General features: G+C 36.0%; 1 protein-coding gene across 3 annotated transcripts in view; it reads right to left on the bottom strand.

The window, feature by feature from the left end:
• Positions 1 to 30: 30 nt before the first annotated feature.
• Positions 31 to 18,961, bottom strand: part of TBC1D12 (TBC1 domain family member 12) — a 41,454-nt gene continuing 22,523 nt past the window's right edge. Inside the window, exons 3-14 of one of the 3 annotated variants that reach the window (XM_084210193.1) lie at positions 17,650 to 17,706; positions 12,724 to 12,839; positions 10,922 to 11,004; positions 9,209 to 9,326; positions 8,763 to 8,869; positions 8,060 to 8,140; positions 6,467 to 6,561; positions 5,699 to 5,770; positions 3,732 to 3,860; positions 3,305 to 3,414; positions 1,921 to 2,179; positions 31 to 1,696 (exon numbers count right to left, since the gene is read on the bottom strand). In XM_084210193.1, coding sequence (XP_084066319.1) covers positions 1,628 to 1,696; positions 1,921 to 2,179; positions 3,305 to 3,414; positions 3,732 to 3,860; positions 5,699 to 5,770; positions 6,467 to 6,561; positions 8,060 to 8,140; positions 8,763 to 8,869; positions 9,209 to 9,326; positions 10,922 to 11,004; positions 12,724 to 12,839; positions 17,650 to 17,706 — 1,296 coding nt within the window. In that variant the 3' untranslated portion in view covers positions 31 to 1,627. The remainder of the gene's footprint in view (positions 1,697 to 1,920; positions 2,180 to 3,304; positions 3,415 to 3,731; positions 3,861 to 5,698; positions 5,771 to 6,466; positions 6,562 to 8,059; positions 8,141 to 8,762; positions 8,870 to 9,208; positions 9,327 to 10,921; positions 11,005 to 12,723; positions 12,840 to 17,649; positions 17,707 to 18,961) is intronic. The other 2 variants (XM_084210192.1, XM_084210191.1) reach the window with 2 other exon arrangements.

Genomic DNA, 18,961 nt, shown 5'->3' with positions numbered 1-18,961 from the left:
AACGGGAAAGAAGCACGGCCCGCGGCTGCTGTAAGTTTTATTTACACAGGAATTGTACTAGTGGTCTTAAAGGAAGGCTTGATCCTTCTATTTACAGTTATATACAGATTTATAGTTGAAAAGTAAGAAAACTGTACAAGATAACACAAAAATATAAGACAAATTGGATCCAATTAAAGTAGTGAATACATAAGTTAAGAAAAATCGGACATTTACATTTCAAATTGTAATGTTATGAGTAGCATATACGTAGATTTTAAACCAGATAATTTTAAACGCAAGTTACACCACACTAAATCTTTACCCCGATTATGCAGACTCTGCTTTTAAAACACCAGACAACTGGAAGCCTCCTGCACTTAAAAATACATAATGGTAATTTTAACTTGATTTCCAGAGGGACCAGTTACAAAAACCCACATGTAAGGAATTTATTTACATTAAATATTAGCAAAAAATGGATCAAGAGAGGGCAAGTGTTCCTCACCTGCAGTGCTATCCATTTTAAATTTCTGTCCCCTACAACCACAGGTTGTTGTACAGCATCTTCAAGAACAGGAAATGTTTTGAAAATATTTGCGGTGACACATACAGCATGACCTTATGTCTCACAGTTAAACGATGTTAGAGAATTATCACTTAACAGATGCTTTTTGGATTTCAGTATTGCACACTAATAAAAAGACAGTTTCAAAAACAATTCCGTGTCTGCATTATTTCCAAGTGTTAAAAGTGGCTGCTTCTTTGAGAACACAAAAGCCTTTAGATAGCCTTGTTATTTTCTAGTGTTCACCATTACACACAAGTATTTTTTAGTTGGAAATGGCTCGACAATATAAAACTTCTGGTGGCAAAACCCTTTCACAGAATACCCACTCCATTTATTCCACAATCAATACACCAAAACAAATGCTTAAACACCACTTGCTTTGAAAGCTGTACAGTGAAAATAGCAGCCCTGTTCTTACCACTGTTTAAAATTCAGATTATTTTTGCTCTAGGTTTGGGCACAATATGTCTACAGTTCCTGAGATAATTACATTTGCCCAGACTGAAGAATGAAGCTGCAACTTAAAAAAAACCCAAACAAGTAAATAAGACAGTACCCCTTCCCAAATCTTAACCACCTTGCACAGAAACATACCAAACCACTTTATTTGGTCCTCAATACTTGCAAATTGTTAATTTTGGAGGTAATGTTTTTACCAAAGCATTTGGTTCGGATAGCAGTTTTGGGGCATTAAGATTTAGCATTTCCCTCATCCCCTCCAAAAAGTGCCTTTGTGGTATTTTTAAAAACAGTTATGCCTCAAAAATTTGTTTGAAGTACCAACAGAAGTTATTACAAATGTTTATTGCATTGAGCTGATTCTTTAAAGTATTAAATATGAACTTCCTGCTTCTCAGTTTCATAGGTTTTAGTATTCTGTGTGAAATCAGATCTTCCCATGGCAAAAACTAATACTGGCAAAAGGGTGAAGATTTCATCAGTTCGTTACTCCACTGAGAGCTGTGTCTTTTTTCCATCTCATTTTCACACTTTCTATAGTGCTTTTTTCTACATAGAAGTGATGTGAAGACTTCTTTGTCACCAAGTGGTTTCCCACGTTTCCAATGGACCTCAACATTAGCTTTTTGGTGCTGGGCTATGGTTCTTGTCCCCTTCTTTGTTGTCCTTCATCAGTGAGGCAAACACCTGGAAAAATCATTTAATGAATATGAAGACTGCCAGTGTTATAATAATATCAATATTAACTGCCACAATATTAGCATGGAGATTAATTTCTAGAATGAGACACTAGGAAGGAAGTGCCCATTGCTCAGGAGTCAGACAAGCAGCTTAAATAATCATGAAGAGAGGTGCCTCACATATTCATGTGCTGACACGTCAGATTTGATACACATCTCCAAGAAACTCACCTGTGCCCATTTTTTGTTACTATTCTGCATCTGAATAGCTGCAATACAACTAAAAAGCTTTTCTGATGTAATATCTTCTGGAAGTTTTGTTAGAAACTGTGCTATATGAATAAAGTCCATCTGTAGGAGAATATCTTCATATAACCGAAGGATTCCTAATCCTGTCCTAAACAAAAATTCTTCTCCATCTCTACAGAAAACATCCCAGACACGACAGGCCAGATCAAGTGGTAATGACTTGCTGTAGAGTGTAAAAATCCTACAAATGAGTAAAAAACAAACAAAAAGGAAGAGTTATAACTTATTTCAGAAAAAATGAGAAGACAACTTCCTTTAAACCTCAGTTACATTAGTTCAGAGTAAGCAGATGACAAGTTATTTTATATGCTTCCCCCCCCCCCCATTTAAATGATCTACAAGTCTCCAGTTCTTCAAGTTAGAACTTTAAGAATTGAAACCCATCTCTTTTGATGCCACAGGAAATCCTCCATTTCAATGTCATCTGCTTTAGAAAGCTCTGGCTAGGAAAGTGACGAATCTCTTCATACTTGAACAGAGTATAGTACACACGTAAGAACTTAAGCAACAAAGATCACAACTGTGTAACTTAACCTTTCCTATTAAAGCCATACAGTTTAACAGCTCTGTTCATCATTTGTATCCTAAACTAAATCTAAAGCCACAACTAATCTCAATAGAGGGCTGCATCCCACTAATGTAGTAATGATAAATCAATAGCTACATTTCTGTGATACATTTTCGAATTTTTCATTTTCAAATCACAAAAATTTAATAATAATTCTAGATAAAGCTCATCCTTATCCACACAAACAGATATTCTGTTTTTTACAGCACTACCACACTTCAAGGGTGCCTGCACTACTACCTTCCATTACAGACATGCACAGAGCTTGCTACTCTCTGCTTTAGAACATTCCTTACTTCAAATTGTTCACTGCATTTTCAAGTTTATCCCTTTTCAAACCAGGCCTTAAATGTCATCCTCCCTCTGCTTTAAAGTCTCTATTCCTGTAGTCATGCTTCTTCAGTAGCTGACCATGCTCATTTCATCAAGTCACTCACAGTACACCACACTGCTATGGTGTAGTAGCCTCCTCTCCCCTACTTATGTCATATAACTGGAGCAAGAAGAAAATGAACACACAGAACTCCTGTCTGTCTCATTTTTAACTCAATACATCCCTTTTAATAAAGCTTGAAGCCTGCCAGAGGAACTGCAGTTACACACAACAGTTCATCATGATTTCACAAGAGCTACTGAATGCCTTTTTTATGCTTTATTTCCAGTGTTGAAAGACCTATAGCAAAGTAGAGAGTGTTCCAACAGTTCTAAGTTTAGGTTTTCTATGTTCTATGAACTCACCAGTCTATCAAATATATGTCTGGAGTAAGACTGTACGATTTGAAATGAAGAAACAATTTAGGAAGATTTTCTTCAAAAAATACTTCAAAGGCTGCAAAGTATTTCAGCATCTGTAGGGATAGTAAAGCACATGATAAGCAGTCATCAAAAGAATGTTTGGTTGTAAACCAACACAAACCCCACCAAGAACTGATGTCAACACAGCACAATGTGACTCCTTGGGACAAGTAAAATGATTAAATGTTTCTAGAGGAGAAATCAAAACATGAGAATGAGTTCTATGGATTAGTACCGGGTATTCTCAGTTTTGTAATCACAGGTTAAAGTTCTCCATTATTCAATAGGACAAAAGGAAGTCATCAATAAAACAACTATGCTTCAAGTCAAAAGAACGTTAAGGTCCAAAACCAGAAAACTCTGTGCATACCATGCTGTGATCCACACGGAAAAAGGCCAGCTGGCATGGCTTGTTTAGAAGGTTAGCAAAGGCAATGAAAGCATCTGCCTCTTCCAGATTGAGAATGAGCACAGCAGCAATGAAGGACATCCCTTGTACCTTCAAGTGGGAAAAGCATCGGGCAAATAAAGGTGAGTAGGTTCAGTAGATCTTACATCTTTGGAAATGGAAATATTTACAGTTTGCAATTTATCAAGTACTATTGCATAACATTTCCAGATGAATAGAAACAACGTGGAGAAATTATTTTTATGCATGCAATCAATTTGATTCCGGCAGTTCAGACGCTCTGGGAGGTCTCATGATCACAAGTCCTCAGGACTTGAAATACAAGAAAGTTAAAACCACACAGAGTGAATGCAGAGCTCATGAGAAACAAAACCTGGCCTCAAGTTCATTGTTAAACTATGGGAAAAGCAGTCATGGAGAAAAACTTCACATGTGGGACAGTTCAGACCCAGACAGATACATTGGAACTGAGACAAAATTCTGTTTCAGAACAGTCAATACATGCCTTTCCACTTGCCAAACCATAATTTTTCACATATATAAAATTACTTCTAGGTGGTTAGCTGCAGTGCAAGTTTACATTTTTCCACCATTACTCTCCCAAAAACACTTTAGCCTGCAATAAAAGTAAAGAGCATGATTCTTGTAGTTAAGTGATGATCTGAATACCCATTATGATAACAATAATTTTACCAATTTCAATTGCAATCATCTTTATTCCACTGTCTCTAAATATTCATGCTGCCTGTTCTCATTTTAAAAAAACCCATGCAGTCAGCATTTTAACCAACTAGGGAAAAGAATATTGATATGCATCAGAAAGAGACAGTCAGCTTTCCATTTCTGGGGGATAAATAGGTGTGGAAATAAGATTTCATTACATTTACTGCCATATTAACATTAAAAAAAAAGTGATAAGAAATATTAAGACTAGCTATATTTCTAATGGAAAAGAGAAGACTTAGCCATGAAAAATTACTTATTTGCCTTTTGAAACTCCACCCTGGGAACAAGCAGTCTCAGAACCTGCAGAGTTTGTAATCTCACTTTAAAAATATGGGAGAGTCTCCAAAAATGAGGTCACAGATGACAGAATTCAGGCCTAAAAACATTTGAACATGAAAAACCGACTAGTTATTTATGCAGAGTCCCAAGCATATCTGATTTAGAGAGGAAGACACACCCTGTGCTAAATAATGCTTTGTTGCATGGATGAGACTTAAAACTTTTCAAGTGTTTTTGAGCCCTGAAGCATTAGAGCTTGTGAAAGATGTTCCTAGATACCCCCAGGAACAAAGGAAAAAAACCACAAACTTTTCTTCATTACTGTTCATTATTTAAATGCTTCTGTAAGCTAACACCATTCAGAGAGATGTTAGGTTTAGTTGGTTTGTTCAGGGTTTTTTGACAGTTTTTTGAATGGAGTTTTTTTTGCTTCTTTCTAAACACAGTAATGTTTGCTGAAAACAGTCTAATCTTCACTGAACTCAGAGGGTGTGATTATTCTGTGTCAGCAAGACTCTAAGAAGGAAATTCTGGACGTGCAGTAGTGAAGCAGGGAGTATCACTATGGAAATGGCAACAGGGGAATAAAAAGTAAGACAGAACAAGTGAGGTGCTAACTGGAAGTCCACTAACACCTTATGGGTTTTTTCCCTGTGGATACACTGTCAGAACTGTAATGTCTTATAACACACCCATTTAAAATTTTCCATGCGATCCAGATACTCAGCACTGACATTCAGTACATTTTCAGCTATTTGTCTCTAAGAACTACCATCATTGTGACTGCTATGAAATAACTGCCAAAGTTTAATAATTAAGTGCTTGTAGCATAATGTTTAGAAGACCTATTTATTCAATATACTTTAATACATGACACCTTAAGCTTATTTGTCATGTTAGAAACATTTACAGCAAATACTTACATATCCCACATCTGGTCTGTAACATGTATATGCTCCCAAAACACTATGAAGGAGATCATGATAAGGACCACCCTAATAAGAGGAGAGAGTAGAAGGAGAAAAGAAATATTTATTTTCAAAAAAATACAGGAAAGGAACAAGCTGATATTTTAAGATGCAAGTGAGCCAGTGAATTGTTGCTTTATTAATATCTGGAGTACTACCATTTTTTACTCCAACCATTACCACAAATGCTTTTGAGATGTTAAAAGTAACAATAATCCCATGAAATAATTCAGCAGAAATCAGTACATAATAGAAAATGAAGATATCTGGTACAGATCCAAGGTTGGACTTTCCTTTTCAGGGACAATGGATATTTTAATTCTTAGTAGCACAAGTTACTGTATAACGATATTGCATCTTATTTTATATACATGTATGCACATATTATAGCTGTATAAAAATCATAAAGCCTGAAAAGGTGTACCAGAATGCATCCAGATTTCTGTAGCAGTGAGAATACTCTCATTTCTGCCTGAGGTTTCATAATTAATAGGAATTAATAGGAATAAATCAATTAATAAGACTCATTAATAGGCATCTCATACAATTTTCCAAGGAGGACAAAAATCCCGTAGTCCATCACTAAGTGTCTCTATTCTCATTTAAAAATGTTTAAGAAGTCCAAACAACTTCTAAAAACTCTTCCATATTTGGCCAGTAATGTTTCTTGTTTAACTATTCAGAATTCTAAAGCTGTTGTAATAAAAGTTAAAGGCATCTCACCTTCTGGAAAATATACAGGGATGGAAATGTGCGTGATATATCCAACTTAATTAGCTCCAGACTGGCCTCACGATCAGCAACAGATGCACCTGCATCTGCAAGCAAAACCAAGACTTATTAAAGCTGATAAATTCTACAAACTTCAGAACAAAACTCCTGTAGGCACATAAATACAAGGAAGGCAGCATTCATCCAAAAACTTCCAGAAGAAATTCTGCTAGCCCTTGAATTATCTCTGTCCAATCCTCTCCACAGGGACATGATAAAAACACTAGTGATAATGTGGGGAAAAAGATATTTCTTAAGGCTTAGACAAGATTTCCAACTGGAAAGCAAAGATGACAATTTGATGAACAGGCTAAACAGAACCTGCTCTCCTGAAGCTTGGAAAGCAGCATTTCAATCCAGTCTTCCTAAAACTATCATAGTTGGTCTTCCAGACTTAGCTACTACAGATTAACAATAAGCACTGTCAGCTTGCTTGCTTTTCAGAGATGAAAATTCTATCACTCTTCAGTTTTCCCTTATTACTCCATTTCCCAGGACATCTGGCACAATTAAAACAGCTCCTTCTCCCTTCATTCCCATCAAGAACTATTACCTCTCAAAAAAACAGATTACCTGAGCTTTACCCCAAAGACAGCCCACACTCCCCCACAACAAAAAACAAGCAAACCACCACTCCATAGACCAAGAGGCATTGCAAACATGTTTTCCAAGGATAAGTATATTTACAGTCATATACACACCAAATTTTATATAAATTGTTTGTCTCAAGACAACCTTCAGATGAGTCACAGGGCTATCCCTAAGGAAGACCCAAATAATTTACAGTCAAAGCAGGCAATTAGTCAGGATTGGCTGTGGCAAGCACAAACAACTAAAGTAATGGAAAAGACATTATCACAGGGCAGCATTTTAAAAATTATCAGTCAACGGCACAAAGAGTTAACCTTTATAACAAGGAGACATCCAACATTAAAAACATCACTGATACTATTTTTAACAGAAAGAACGTCCACAGGAGACAGCAATATACCAGTGAAAAAACTGCATTTGACAAAAGAGTGCTAACATTCCCATTTAATAGATCTGGAAGGAAAGGCCATCTGGACAGGCAAGGAAATACAAGTGGGATCTGAAATGTGTCATGTTTTGTATTTTTCACCTCTCAGTTTCAGAACCAAAAAATAGAGGATATTCTTTTTTCTTTCCCAAAATCATGGAAGTGATACTAACTGAGGAGTACCCATCTAAGAAGAGCTAAGCAAGAGCATGTATTGTAATTGAGTTTCCTGTTTCTTCTTTTTGTATTTCATCTAATATTTTCATGAGAGCTAAGTCTTGATATTTCAAAGGAAACGTTATTTGAAAGTAGCACATGCAATATTTTAATCTGTCTTTTATTGATACAGTAAGTATTGCCAAGCCCCTCACTCACTGACTTGTTATAAGACAGCAAACATTTAAGTAGGGAATGACTTTGAGAACTTTTAACAAGTATTCTTTATGCTGAAATTGCAGAGGAACTTGTGAGACTTCTTGGTTTTGTAAAAGTGAATAGGAGGTTGTTGAGCATGCAGGAGATCTCACCTTCTATGTCATTCTCAGTACTTGTCTCACTGAAGCTTTTCCATCGTTCCTTAGCTCTTGACAAGAAGATTTCATAAAGTTCTGCAAGAAAGCAAAACAAAACCAATAACCAAAAGGGAAGTAGTAAGAAAAGCACCCATCCAAGACAAAAGCATGCTAAGCATTCTTGGCTCTGGTTACTTGGTTTCATCACTGGAGGCAGGAGAAGAGTCTATTAGCTGGTTACCACTACACATGGTTTTATAGTGTGTACTGTATTGTACTTTCTGCTGTGAACATGCAAATTATGACAAGGAAATCATGTCTTACATAATTCAGATTTGTATTTTTGTGAATAAAATGCTTACAATTCATCATTAGTCATAAAATAGAGCAATTCCACTTTTCACCCCCTTAAGAAAGCAAAGCTACAAATTCTCAGTTTTAAACATAAAAATTATTTTCTGGGGGGGAAGGACTACCTTAATTCTTAAAATACTAAATGTTTTTCTAAGCAGGCTTTGAACCTTGTTTCTATAATTTATGAGGCTACAATGTCTAATTGTAAAACACAATTGTTCCTAGCCTTGTGAAATAAATTTTTTCAGAAAGAAATATATCCTGATTTTTATATATAGATTTTTTTTTAAAACAAAATTTTACATTTTTCTTTGAAAATAATCAACTTAATTTAGCATTAACATATGATCTGTTAGGAACATACCAGGAGTGATGTTTAATTCATTTCCCACAGCTAGACTCCAAACCTTCCCACGTACACTTGGGGGCAATCCCTGCCACCACAGCTCTCGAACTCTTCGGGTAGCACGCCTAATATATAGAAGCAGGGAGAAGAAAAAAACAAAAGGCACATATTGCACATTTTTGTTTTGTAAAATCACTGGGCAATTTACAAGCAAAATAACATACTGTTTACCAAATCAGTATTCAAAGATCTCTGTTGATGCTAAAGCCCCATAAAAAACCCCCAAACATTCGGCTTCCAGAAAGCACATTTCATGTTGCTCTCCAATGACCTCACACTATATCATGGCAACAAAAACTGACTTCTTGACAACACAGAAAAGGAAAATAAGGTATGTGGGTCCTCAGTTTCCAGAGGAGAAACAAGCCATGCTTGCCTCATTTATACAGCAGAACTTTACTTACATGCCTTCCCAGTTAGGTAGTATTTCATTGACCCAAATCACCATAGCACTAGCGATATTGTCTTCTTGCTTGAAACGCTCTCTCATTATTTTTTTCCTTTTATGTGCTTCTTTAATTTCTGTTAGGCATAACATGTTAATAATTCTGTATTAGTGTATACAAATTACTAGGTAAATTATTCAGCTACTACCCAAGTATTTAGATGTCTAAAAGATCGAGGGTAAATTACTGTTGCATGTACTATTTCTGTTGATTGTAGGTGTATTTCTCTGGACATTTTTTCATTTAAGCTAAGTTGTTCAAATACAGTGATTAAGACAAGGAAAAATCAGGCTAGAAAACTCAGATAATTCTCTTTTGCAGTACACAGGATAACTAATAAGCAAGCACATTATCAGCGCGCTCTTTTTCTACTCATGATTTTCATACCATATTTTCCCTGAGCCTTATTCATTCATTAGACTTAGCAGCAATGTTTATGGATAATTTTATTATTTAAAAGTGCAATTCTACATCCATTTTAAAACTATTCAAATTTTACTGAAGCTTCCACCTAAAAGGATTCTTATTTTCTTTTCTGGAAACAGGACCTAAAGACCTAAGACAAAGTCACAATGCTGCACAAGAGAACAATGTCCTGCCTTCTGTTAAAAAAAGATTATTTGCAGATTTCTCTTATCAAGAAAGCAAAAAGAAGGACAGACCAATGCTCTCCTGACATCACTTAGAACCACTGTGAAATTGCAAGACATTTTCTATTTAAGCATGCACTGGTCACATCAAGAGAGTAAACATGCCCTCCCTGGTAAACAGATATTGTTGACCAGCTTCATCAAGGTTTTACTGAAGCTTTGAGTGTGTAGCAACAGTTAATAAACCAGGGCACACACATGAAAACACCACACATGGCTGAACCTTCAAAGATGCTGTTATTAAAGAACACAGACCACAGATCACGACTTACAAGAAACACACCACAAGAGCAGACTGAAATGCAGTGTCAAATGCCGTGGATTTCTTATTGCATCTTTCAAAGTAAGCTGCCACGGATCCATAGATGATCAATCCCTTCAGAAGCTTGTATCTCTGACAATGGCCCGAGTAAAACACGATGCAGCACGGATTTTTAAAATAGCTTATTCCCTGAATACTAGGCACAAGACTACAGAAGTCCTTTCAACAACTATTCATAGATTGACACAGTACCAGATGCTACAGATCTGTTTTTTAAATTAATCATGTCTAGTGGGAATAAGAAGGTTCACACAGGTACAGTTGACTGGAAAATAACCCCAAAGTTTTCATTCTCTCTTCATATTGAAATTGATGTGAAATTCTTAGGAAACCAGATCTTAAAGCAGTCAGCTTTATTATACTTTGGCTCATAGTGACAACTGCAGCAACACAGCTTGCAACAAGAGTCCAAGTACCCAGAAAGTTTCTACTACACAAGTATCTTAAAAAAATTAAGTTTCTCCTTAAAAAGTAAATGAAAGGTTAAGTTACATTCTGAACTTAGCTACATTCATTGTAGCAGAATAACAATTTGATAACTGAGTTCTGTTTTAAACTGCGTGCCCCTATGCACCAGAGAATAACCCAGACATTAAACAAGAGGTTCTTTAATGTATCCACTTGCCTACAAGCCAGGATTTACTTCATTTTTGCAGCAGAGGTGAGAGGAATTACAGTGATTGTTGGCAGTTGACATACCTCGTTTTTTGGCTTCTGCCACCATCTCGTCGTACTCCTGTCGATGACGTAAAGCCTCCTCCACTGATTTGGCAGGAAGATTTCTGAAAACAAGTTGTTCCTGAATTCAATACACACAAATGACATTCTGGACCATTTCAGAACAGGATTTAATTCAGTTTCTCTCAAAGGTGAGCTTTGGAGCTGCCATACTGCCAGCGTTCCAGTTACAACTGTAGAGAACTACTAGATGTTTGCTGCTCCAGTTTTTTAGTTCTCCTAGAGCTTCCCCCAAAGTAAGGTTATTAAATTTGTTGAACACTTGGAATGATGCTCAAGTGAGTGACAAAAGGAAAATGCTGATATACCATATAGTTATTTATTCCAATGCATTTCTGGCCATGTGTATTTTAATCATATGTTCATATGAAATCTGTGATGATGTATTTTCAATAAAAGGTAACGATTTTTATTTGCTGTATTTAACTCCTTAAAATTCTCACAAAAGAAGGTAAGTTTGCCAAAAGAAGAAAGGGTAGATCACCACTGATGTCAGAGCTAAAGCTAAGGAAGCTTGGTGCAGTCTAAAAGTTCACCAGATTAAAAAAAAAGTTCACCAGCTTGTTTTTTGGCTGCATAATGATCCCCTAATTGCTAAACACACTTCCTCTTGACCAAGGAGACTCACTTCAAAGCAAATTAGAACACAGTGTTTGCTTTCAGCCTCTTAACTAATGTCTAGTCTACTTTGGTCCAAAATAAATAGAAAACAGCTTTGTCATTTTAATATTTAAAAAGTTTTCTGTCTCCTCTCTCATACAAGCAGACAAAACCACTTATTAATATTTTCAGTGAAAGTGAGAGCAGAATGTATTTTCAAAGGTTAGACTGTGGCAACACACTACATGCTTGGGATGGCACTCCAGTTTGAAACAAGTGGCATTTGTAAAAGCATATTTATCCTGGCTTGTGAATTCTAATACTATAAAAGTAAAGAAAAACATCACCAACCCAGTTGTTGTGTATCTTACTCTCTACCATACAGTAAAAGAAATAATGCACTTATGAAAACAAATACTCATAGTAATACATAATTCCATTCAGAATATTTCTGTCTTAGCTCAGAATGAGTTTATATACTCCCAGAGGGAATATCCAAAGAAACATTACTATGTTCTATTTTCCATTTACTAAGTGGAAGTGATTAGAGCAAACCTTTAACAGTACCATAAGCTTTTCCATGGTGCAATTTGAAAACATTGCTCCATTTATTTTCCTCAAGCTTATGTTCTTAGTCAGCAGGTTCTTTATCTTCAAATTGCTGAAGACTGTATATCTGAAAATACTGACCAATTTATTACCCATTTTTCATTACTATTCTTATTTGTACTTTATGTGGGTTTTGTTACATCTTCAGCTGCTGTTTCACTGCCTTCAGCTGCACTTTTAGGTTTTACGTACCTAAAATATTTTAAGTTTCCAAAATAGGGGAAGGGAGGATAAGGGAGAAGGAAGTGCACACTGAGAAAGCAGTGAAGAAATCAATCAAGAAAATTCCTGAAGACTTTGAGGATGCCCAGGGCATGGTCAGGAGTCAGCTGTGAGACACAGCAGATTACAGACTGGTGGCTCCATTACAGTGAGAAAAAATTCCTAATATAAACTGTGATACACTGTGATAAAGGCTCCTCTGGGAAGTTTGTTAGGCTATTATGTGGGACAGAATAATCCAACGATTCTTTCATATAAGACTTGTGAATTTTAGCTCATCAGAAAAGTATCTAAAACTCAGTCCTTCAGTTGCACAGCAGAATCATACTTACGCTGGTCGATCCTCCAGAATCAAAGCAGTTGTTGACAGTGGTTCAAACTCAATATTTTTACGTCTTGCTGATGGGGGTGGAGGTTTATACATTCTTCCTGTCCGTGCTTCATATTCCTAAACAACATTATTGATAAAAATTAAATTTCAACTTTCAGCCTGACTCCAAATTAGTAAGCATGATATTACTAAATGCATAAATAATTTCATATTATATATTTTTACATTACTTAATAAGACAGCAAGTGGCAAACACTACAAGCTGAACTCACTGATAGCAACAGTGCAGCTTTCCAGGACTGCTAAGTAAAGATGAATGAGAAAGCAGTTTCTTGTATCAACTTAATCTTTGATCTATTCTAGTTCAAAATTTCAACTGAGCATCCCAGGATCAGGTAGTAAAGAAATCTGCATAATCTACCCACCTTAGTTAGTGCACAAGTGTATTTAAGTAACATGTGAAGTTGACAATAAAAAAAACCCACCACTAATCAAGAACATGCATCTCTTTCCATTTCTTCCTCTTGATTCCAGCCCTGCTTAAGATCCAGTACACCTCACATTCCTGAGGCCTTGAACAACACCATCACACCCACATTAACCAGAACCACCTACACTACACTCAGTGACAATATACCAGTATTTATCATTACATGTCTGTTCCATATCATTTCCTTCTGCTGAGGTCAAAACATGCAATCTACTGAAAAAGAAATATTTTACTGCCTCCAATACACACAAGATTCTGAGGAAGAAAGAATTCTAATCCTTTGACCACAACAGCAACTCAACGAAACAAAAATATGACACAATCCTTAGGAAAAAAGCTAAACAGAGCCAGATAAAACATCAAATCTCACATCCCCTTCTTTTTTGCCTCTGTAAATAAAAATTTACTGCCAAGTTAATGGAATAATATGCATCAACACCATTTAGCACATTGAAACAAGTACCTTGAACAACTGGACACAGGATTGATAGAGTTCTGTTGTCATTTAAACTCAAAAAAAAAATCAATGCTCACCATTTGAATGAATACACATATTCTCCAGCCTAAAATTATTTCATTCCACTTTAAAATAGAAACAACATCAGTACTCCTGTCACGCTGTATACCTCAGGACACTCCAGTACATTTGTAAATTAGGAATGTATCCTGTGATAACACCCAGAGATCAGCATCCAGGCTGCAGCACAATAGCAATGCCATCCCTCCTGCTCTTGGCAGAGGTTCTGATTTAGTCCCACACTGTCCTTTGTAACACGAGTCACCAAATCAAGTTCATTTAGTGGTCAGAGATGAGGAAGCTCAAACATTAGCCACCTTTTCAAAATCTCTACATATCTAACTTGCATGCAAAAAAAAAAGGAAAAAAATAAGGAAAAAAAACATTAAAAAAAGCACTGCAAGATGTATATCAGAAATGAAGCCACTCTTAAGCCATTTTTTTAACACAAGCAATACATGTGAACAAAGTTAGTGCTTCCAGCTATCACCTGTGCTAAGAACTGATACACTATTTCCAAGGCAACAGAGAAAGAAAAAAACAAAAATTCAAAATTCTTCCACAGAGATTTTCACTAAAGGCAGAACTCATCATCCAACTGTGTTTCTGAAATTACACATAATGAACAGTTGGATTTCGTAAAAAGAGATCACATGGGCAGAGAAGGAAAACTCTCAGTGTTATAAGAAAGAATCAATACAAGAGACCAAAATAGCCTCAGGCTCAAACTGTTGTGGCTGCACATTCCCCAAACTGAAATACATTCCAAAGTATCAGAACCTTCCAAGGGAAGATGCTCTTTCCTCAAGAAGCCTGTGCTCTAGGATTAGATCCCACAACCATCAGATGTGTAGAGAACTCCTGCAAATAAAGTATCCATTTTTTTCTGCAATACTTTATATGACTACATGTAAAGAATCCAATATCCTTAACTGTGCATTTAATGCAGAATCTAAAAAACTTGAACTGACATAAAACTTCACTTTGAAAGATGTGAGCTAATATTCTCCCATAACAAGGTAAAAGTACAATTTAAAGTCAAATGTTTTGTTAAATGCTTAACATGTAGGGCATGAGCCAGAAGATAGAACAGTTGACAGCTAAGATTCAGGACTATGTAAAACCTGTATATGTAAAAAAAAAATATTTTGGAAGTGTCACATGTATGGTTTCACAAGAAGGTTATTTAAAAAAATCTTTATTGCAACATATCAGGAATTTATTGAAAATTCCAGAACACTTCCTAATTCCAAAATTAAGAAAAACAAATTTCAGCTTTAATAAAAAGTTATCTTACTAAGTCTGGAATGTCATCCTGTTATCCACTGCCAATAATTAACTCAGTAAGAAGCTAAAAGCATGTTTTTCCTGAAAAGCACTGTAACAAGCACTGTGACTGAATACTTCAGAGTGCTTCAATATGTGGAGGGACTTGCATTTCTGGTATTTATTCCTGCACAGATACAGATAAGCCTATTAAATTACAGACAGGTAACTGGGGCTGGGAAAACATCTTTTGCTTATAAACTGCATTTGTTTAAGAAGATAAAGATATCTCAAATAGTATATTCTTAAAACAACAAAAAAACCCCACCCAAAAACCAGAAACCCAAAAAACCCCACCCCCTACCACCACAGCAAAGAACACCAAAAAAATGCCCTGGTATTCTAAATAATAATAACAAAAAGTAAATAAACCCACAGAGGTCTTTATTGCTTGCACTTTTTTCTTATCTATATGGAAAACATGCAAGTCTGAAGTTTCATTCATCCTTCTGCTGTAGCACCATAAAGGACAGTCAGACCATTGAGAGTCATTTTCAATACCTCCAAAGAGTACTGGATTGCTCTGTGTAACATAAAAGTAACTGCTCATAGCTTCCTCTTCCAATACTTAAGCCAACAACCTTAGAGAAAGGAAAACCAGTTGCACTGCAGCATTCCAAAAGCATTAGTAGACCTGAAGTAGGGTATGCTTGTAGGGGATAAAGTGTTTAGCTAAGTGTGAAACACAGGGATTCAGTGTTAGAAGACAAACTTGCATGTACAGAGCCCAAACTATACAGCTGTAAAGGAATAAATACCAACCATAAAATTCAACATGAACCTGGAATTAAGTTTGATCTATTTATGATCCAACAACAAAAGCTGAACTCCTGGGAATGAGTGATAAAAGCCTTTGGTTACAAGGACTATGAAAGTTCTCACAGTACCAATTATACAGACAAAACACCACACATCCAATTATGTTGTGGGTATGCTGGAGGAGAAAGGCATCTCATGTGTAGAGAATTTATGCAACTAAAGAATGCAACACTAAACAAACTTCCCCTGTCTTAAGGATTGCCTCTATTTAAAGTAGATGTTGAGGCATACTAATACTCCAATTAAACATCCTTCTAATGTGCTTTCTCCTCTCTAATGCTAAGTCTGATCCTAAAACAGTTTTTATTCAATCAACTGTGACTTCTGCTGACGGAACAGAACTGGGATTGCCATATATTGTGCAAAAGGTTTTAAACCTCGCCCTTCTACACACACATGACTGGAGCAGAAGGGTCTATGAAACATCTATATGATTATTTTCATTATGTTGTACAGCTAACTAGATATATAATCAGAAAGATTATAGGCCTTCATTTGAATCAGGGCTGATTATCTAAGAATAGAAGCATTAATAGAATCACCTAGGAGTGCATCCATGTAAGAAGAATTTCTGCTAATGAATAATCCTACATCAGCATGCATGTTGCCTCCAGGTTAAATGTTAAAATTGCTGAGATAGCATTGGCTGTAAAGTGATTATAAACAAAGAAGTGTTTATAGCAAGAGTAGATGTCACTTAAAAATCCTGTGAGTCATAAACTAGACATTTTCCCAGAAATAAGAATTTCAGATGCTGTCAGGACAGGCAGAACAGTACATTCTTGCCTAATTTGCAGGTGAAATAGAAAGAACAGATGTATTGATGGAGAAGAAAATACTAATCTTCACACAGTACAAAGGGACAACCAAACAGACACTTAAGAGTTTCTAGGTCAATCTTCCAAAATTAATGCCATTCACTTTCAATTCTTTGTTTGCTGTATTTAATAACAGAATAACAATTCTTTGTTTGCTCACTTAATAAGGTGCATCAAGTTTCATCTTTTGTTTACAAGAAGCCACCGGGTGTGGACCCAATAAAGACATGGTGCGAGTGGCCAGGCCATGTAATGTGAACCACAGGCACCAGAATCAACCAGCAGTTACAGGACTGCTCTGTTTCACAGTTCCACAGAACTAAAAAGCCAATCTGTACTATTCATATTTAACACAGAGCGCAGAATTACAGAAAAAGTTAACACAGGAATGGGCATGCACAATTTCAGAAGGATCCAAGTCACACAAATAGATAATGTAAAATGTAACAAAAGCTTCAATAGCTACACTTTTCTAGTTTTCCAATTGCACATTGGAAATAGTGAGTAAAAGCATTTGGAGTTCTGAAGTGCCACTACTAATAGCTTGTGTGGCTCAGAGACATTATTAGAAGATTCTAATATATAAATTTTCAAATGTAATAATTCATTCAAAAATATTACAAATTAAACCTTTCAAAAACTTTTACCATTAAACAATGAGGCACAGCAAACATAGAAAGTAAATTACTGTCAAGCTCTATGATTACCTGTTTCTTGCTATCCAAGAACATGCAATATAAACAATAAACAATAATTCTCTATCACTTCAAGTTGTTAGTGAGATTCACATGTGAAACTTGTTTATTTTGTTAATGGTTTTTAATGAGTTGATGGTTAGTGCCATAAAATATTCATGCTACTGTGAAAATGTGATGTTTGTACTATTTTCATGAGTGCTACACAGTCCCATGCATGGCATCAAATACAACTACAAAAAGTATATATTAAATTTCATACCCCTGTGTTTAATAGACTGAGAGCAGATATTGACGCAAGACTGCCAGAACTGTCATCCTAATAAGAAAAACAGAAGCAGAGCCTTAGTGAATAAATAAAGGAAAAGACCATTACAAAACAGAAATATGCAATCCAAAATTTAAATTCACATGTAGAGTATTTAGCTTGTATGCTTGAAAAAACATGGATGTGTCTGCTCCTCTTCCTTTTCCAGCCCTCAAAAGAGACACATATACAAAAACTTCCCACTTGTGCAAGATCCGTACAGACATCGACTGGATTGTTCTTCTGCTTTAATTGATGTTTTATATTTTCAGTAGTCAGCCCCTTTGCCCAAAGGGAGATTTTTTTCCATGGTGCTTCTCAGATGCTTGATAAAGGCAGTCCCTGATACACCCTGTGTCTCCCTAGCACACACCACTCACAGACATTAGACTGAACTTAACCACAGCCTTGGAAGGTACATGCTGTTAGAAAGGAAAAACAAAATGCTGCCCCCTGCCATGTTATCATTGGTAATTCTAAACTAAAAGCTCAAAAGTGGGCTGTACCTCAGTCTTGCTGGTGATAACAAGGATGTATTTGTAATGCTTTGAGCAACAGTCACTTCCATTATAAATAAGATTCTAAGCACTACTCAAGCAGCAAGGTAGCCAGGTATAAAAACAAGCCCAGCTACAGGAGACCCTGTACAACCACTCTGCAGCTCTGCACATTTCCAACCAAAGTCTAAGTTGGTTTTATATTGGAAAGATAAAAGCTAAAAGATGGGGTGTAGGGGAAGTGACAAACAAAGCCCACAGCTTTTAAGCCTTGAATTACAGCGCCTAGAAGAAGGAAAAGAAGGTTTTTAGCATTAATTAAACAGAACATATCTGCAGTGTTCAGAATAACAGAAACCATTTTAAAGGGCTTTCTTCTCCCTTGCCATACAATTTTTCCTTTTCCATACTGAAGTACTGTGCTAGCCTTGGAAGGATAAGATTTATATTAAAACAAACCAACGAAAAAACCCCACAATCTCACACTTCAAATAAATGTCCATGAAAGATTTACCACCTGAACCTATCCTTTTGGAATTCAATACAGCCTGCTTAGATGATGATTTTGCTTCCTCAGCACCTCAAGCTCAGCAGCATGGCTGCTTAACCTGCAAATGCTCAGTTCTTTGAGAGAAGAAAAAATCCTAAGATCATGCTTGACTAAGGAAATTCAAAGGCCCAAAAAATAAAATATAATGTCCGACCACATCAAAGTAAAATAAGTTTTATAATTTTTATTACCTCAATTTATATTATTGGTTTCCTCCAAA

This window comes from Fringilla coelebs, assembly GCF_963513975.1.
Source record: "Fringilla coelebs genome assembly, chromosome: 8".
Lineage (NCBI taxonomy): Eukaryota > Metazoa > Chordata > Aves > Passeriformes > Fringillidae > Fringilla > Fringilla coelebs.
This window is presented reverse-complemented; position numbering and strand designations above follow the sequence as displayed.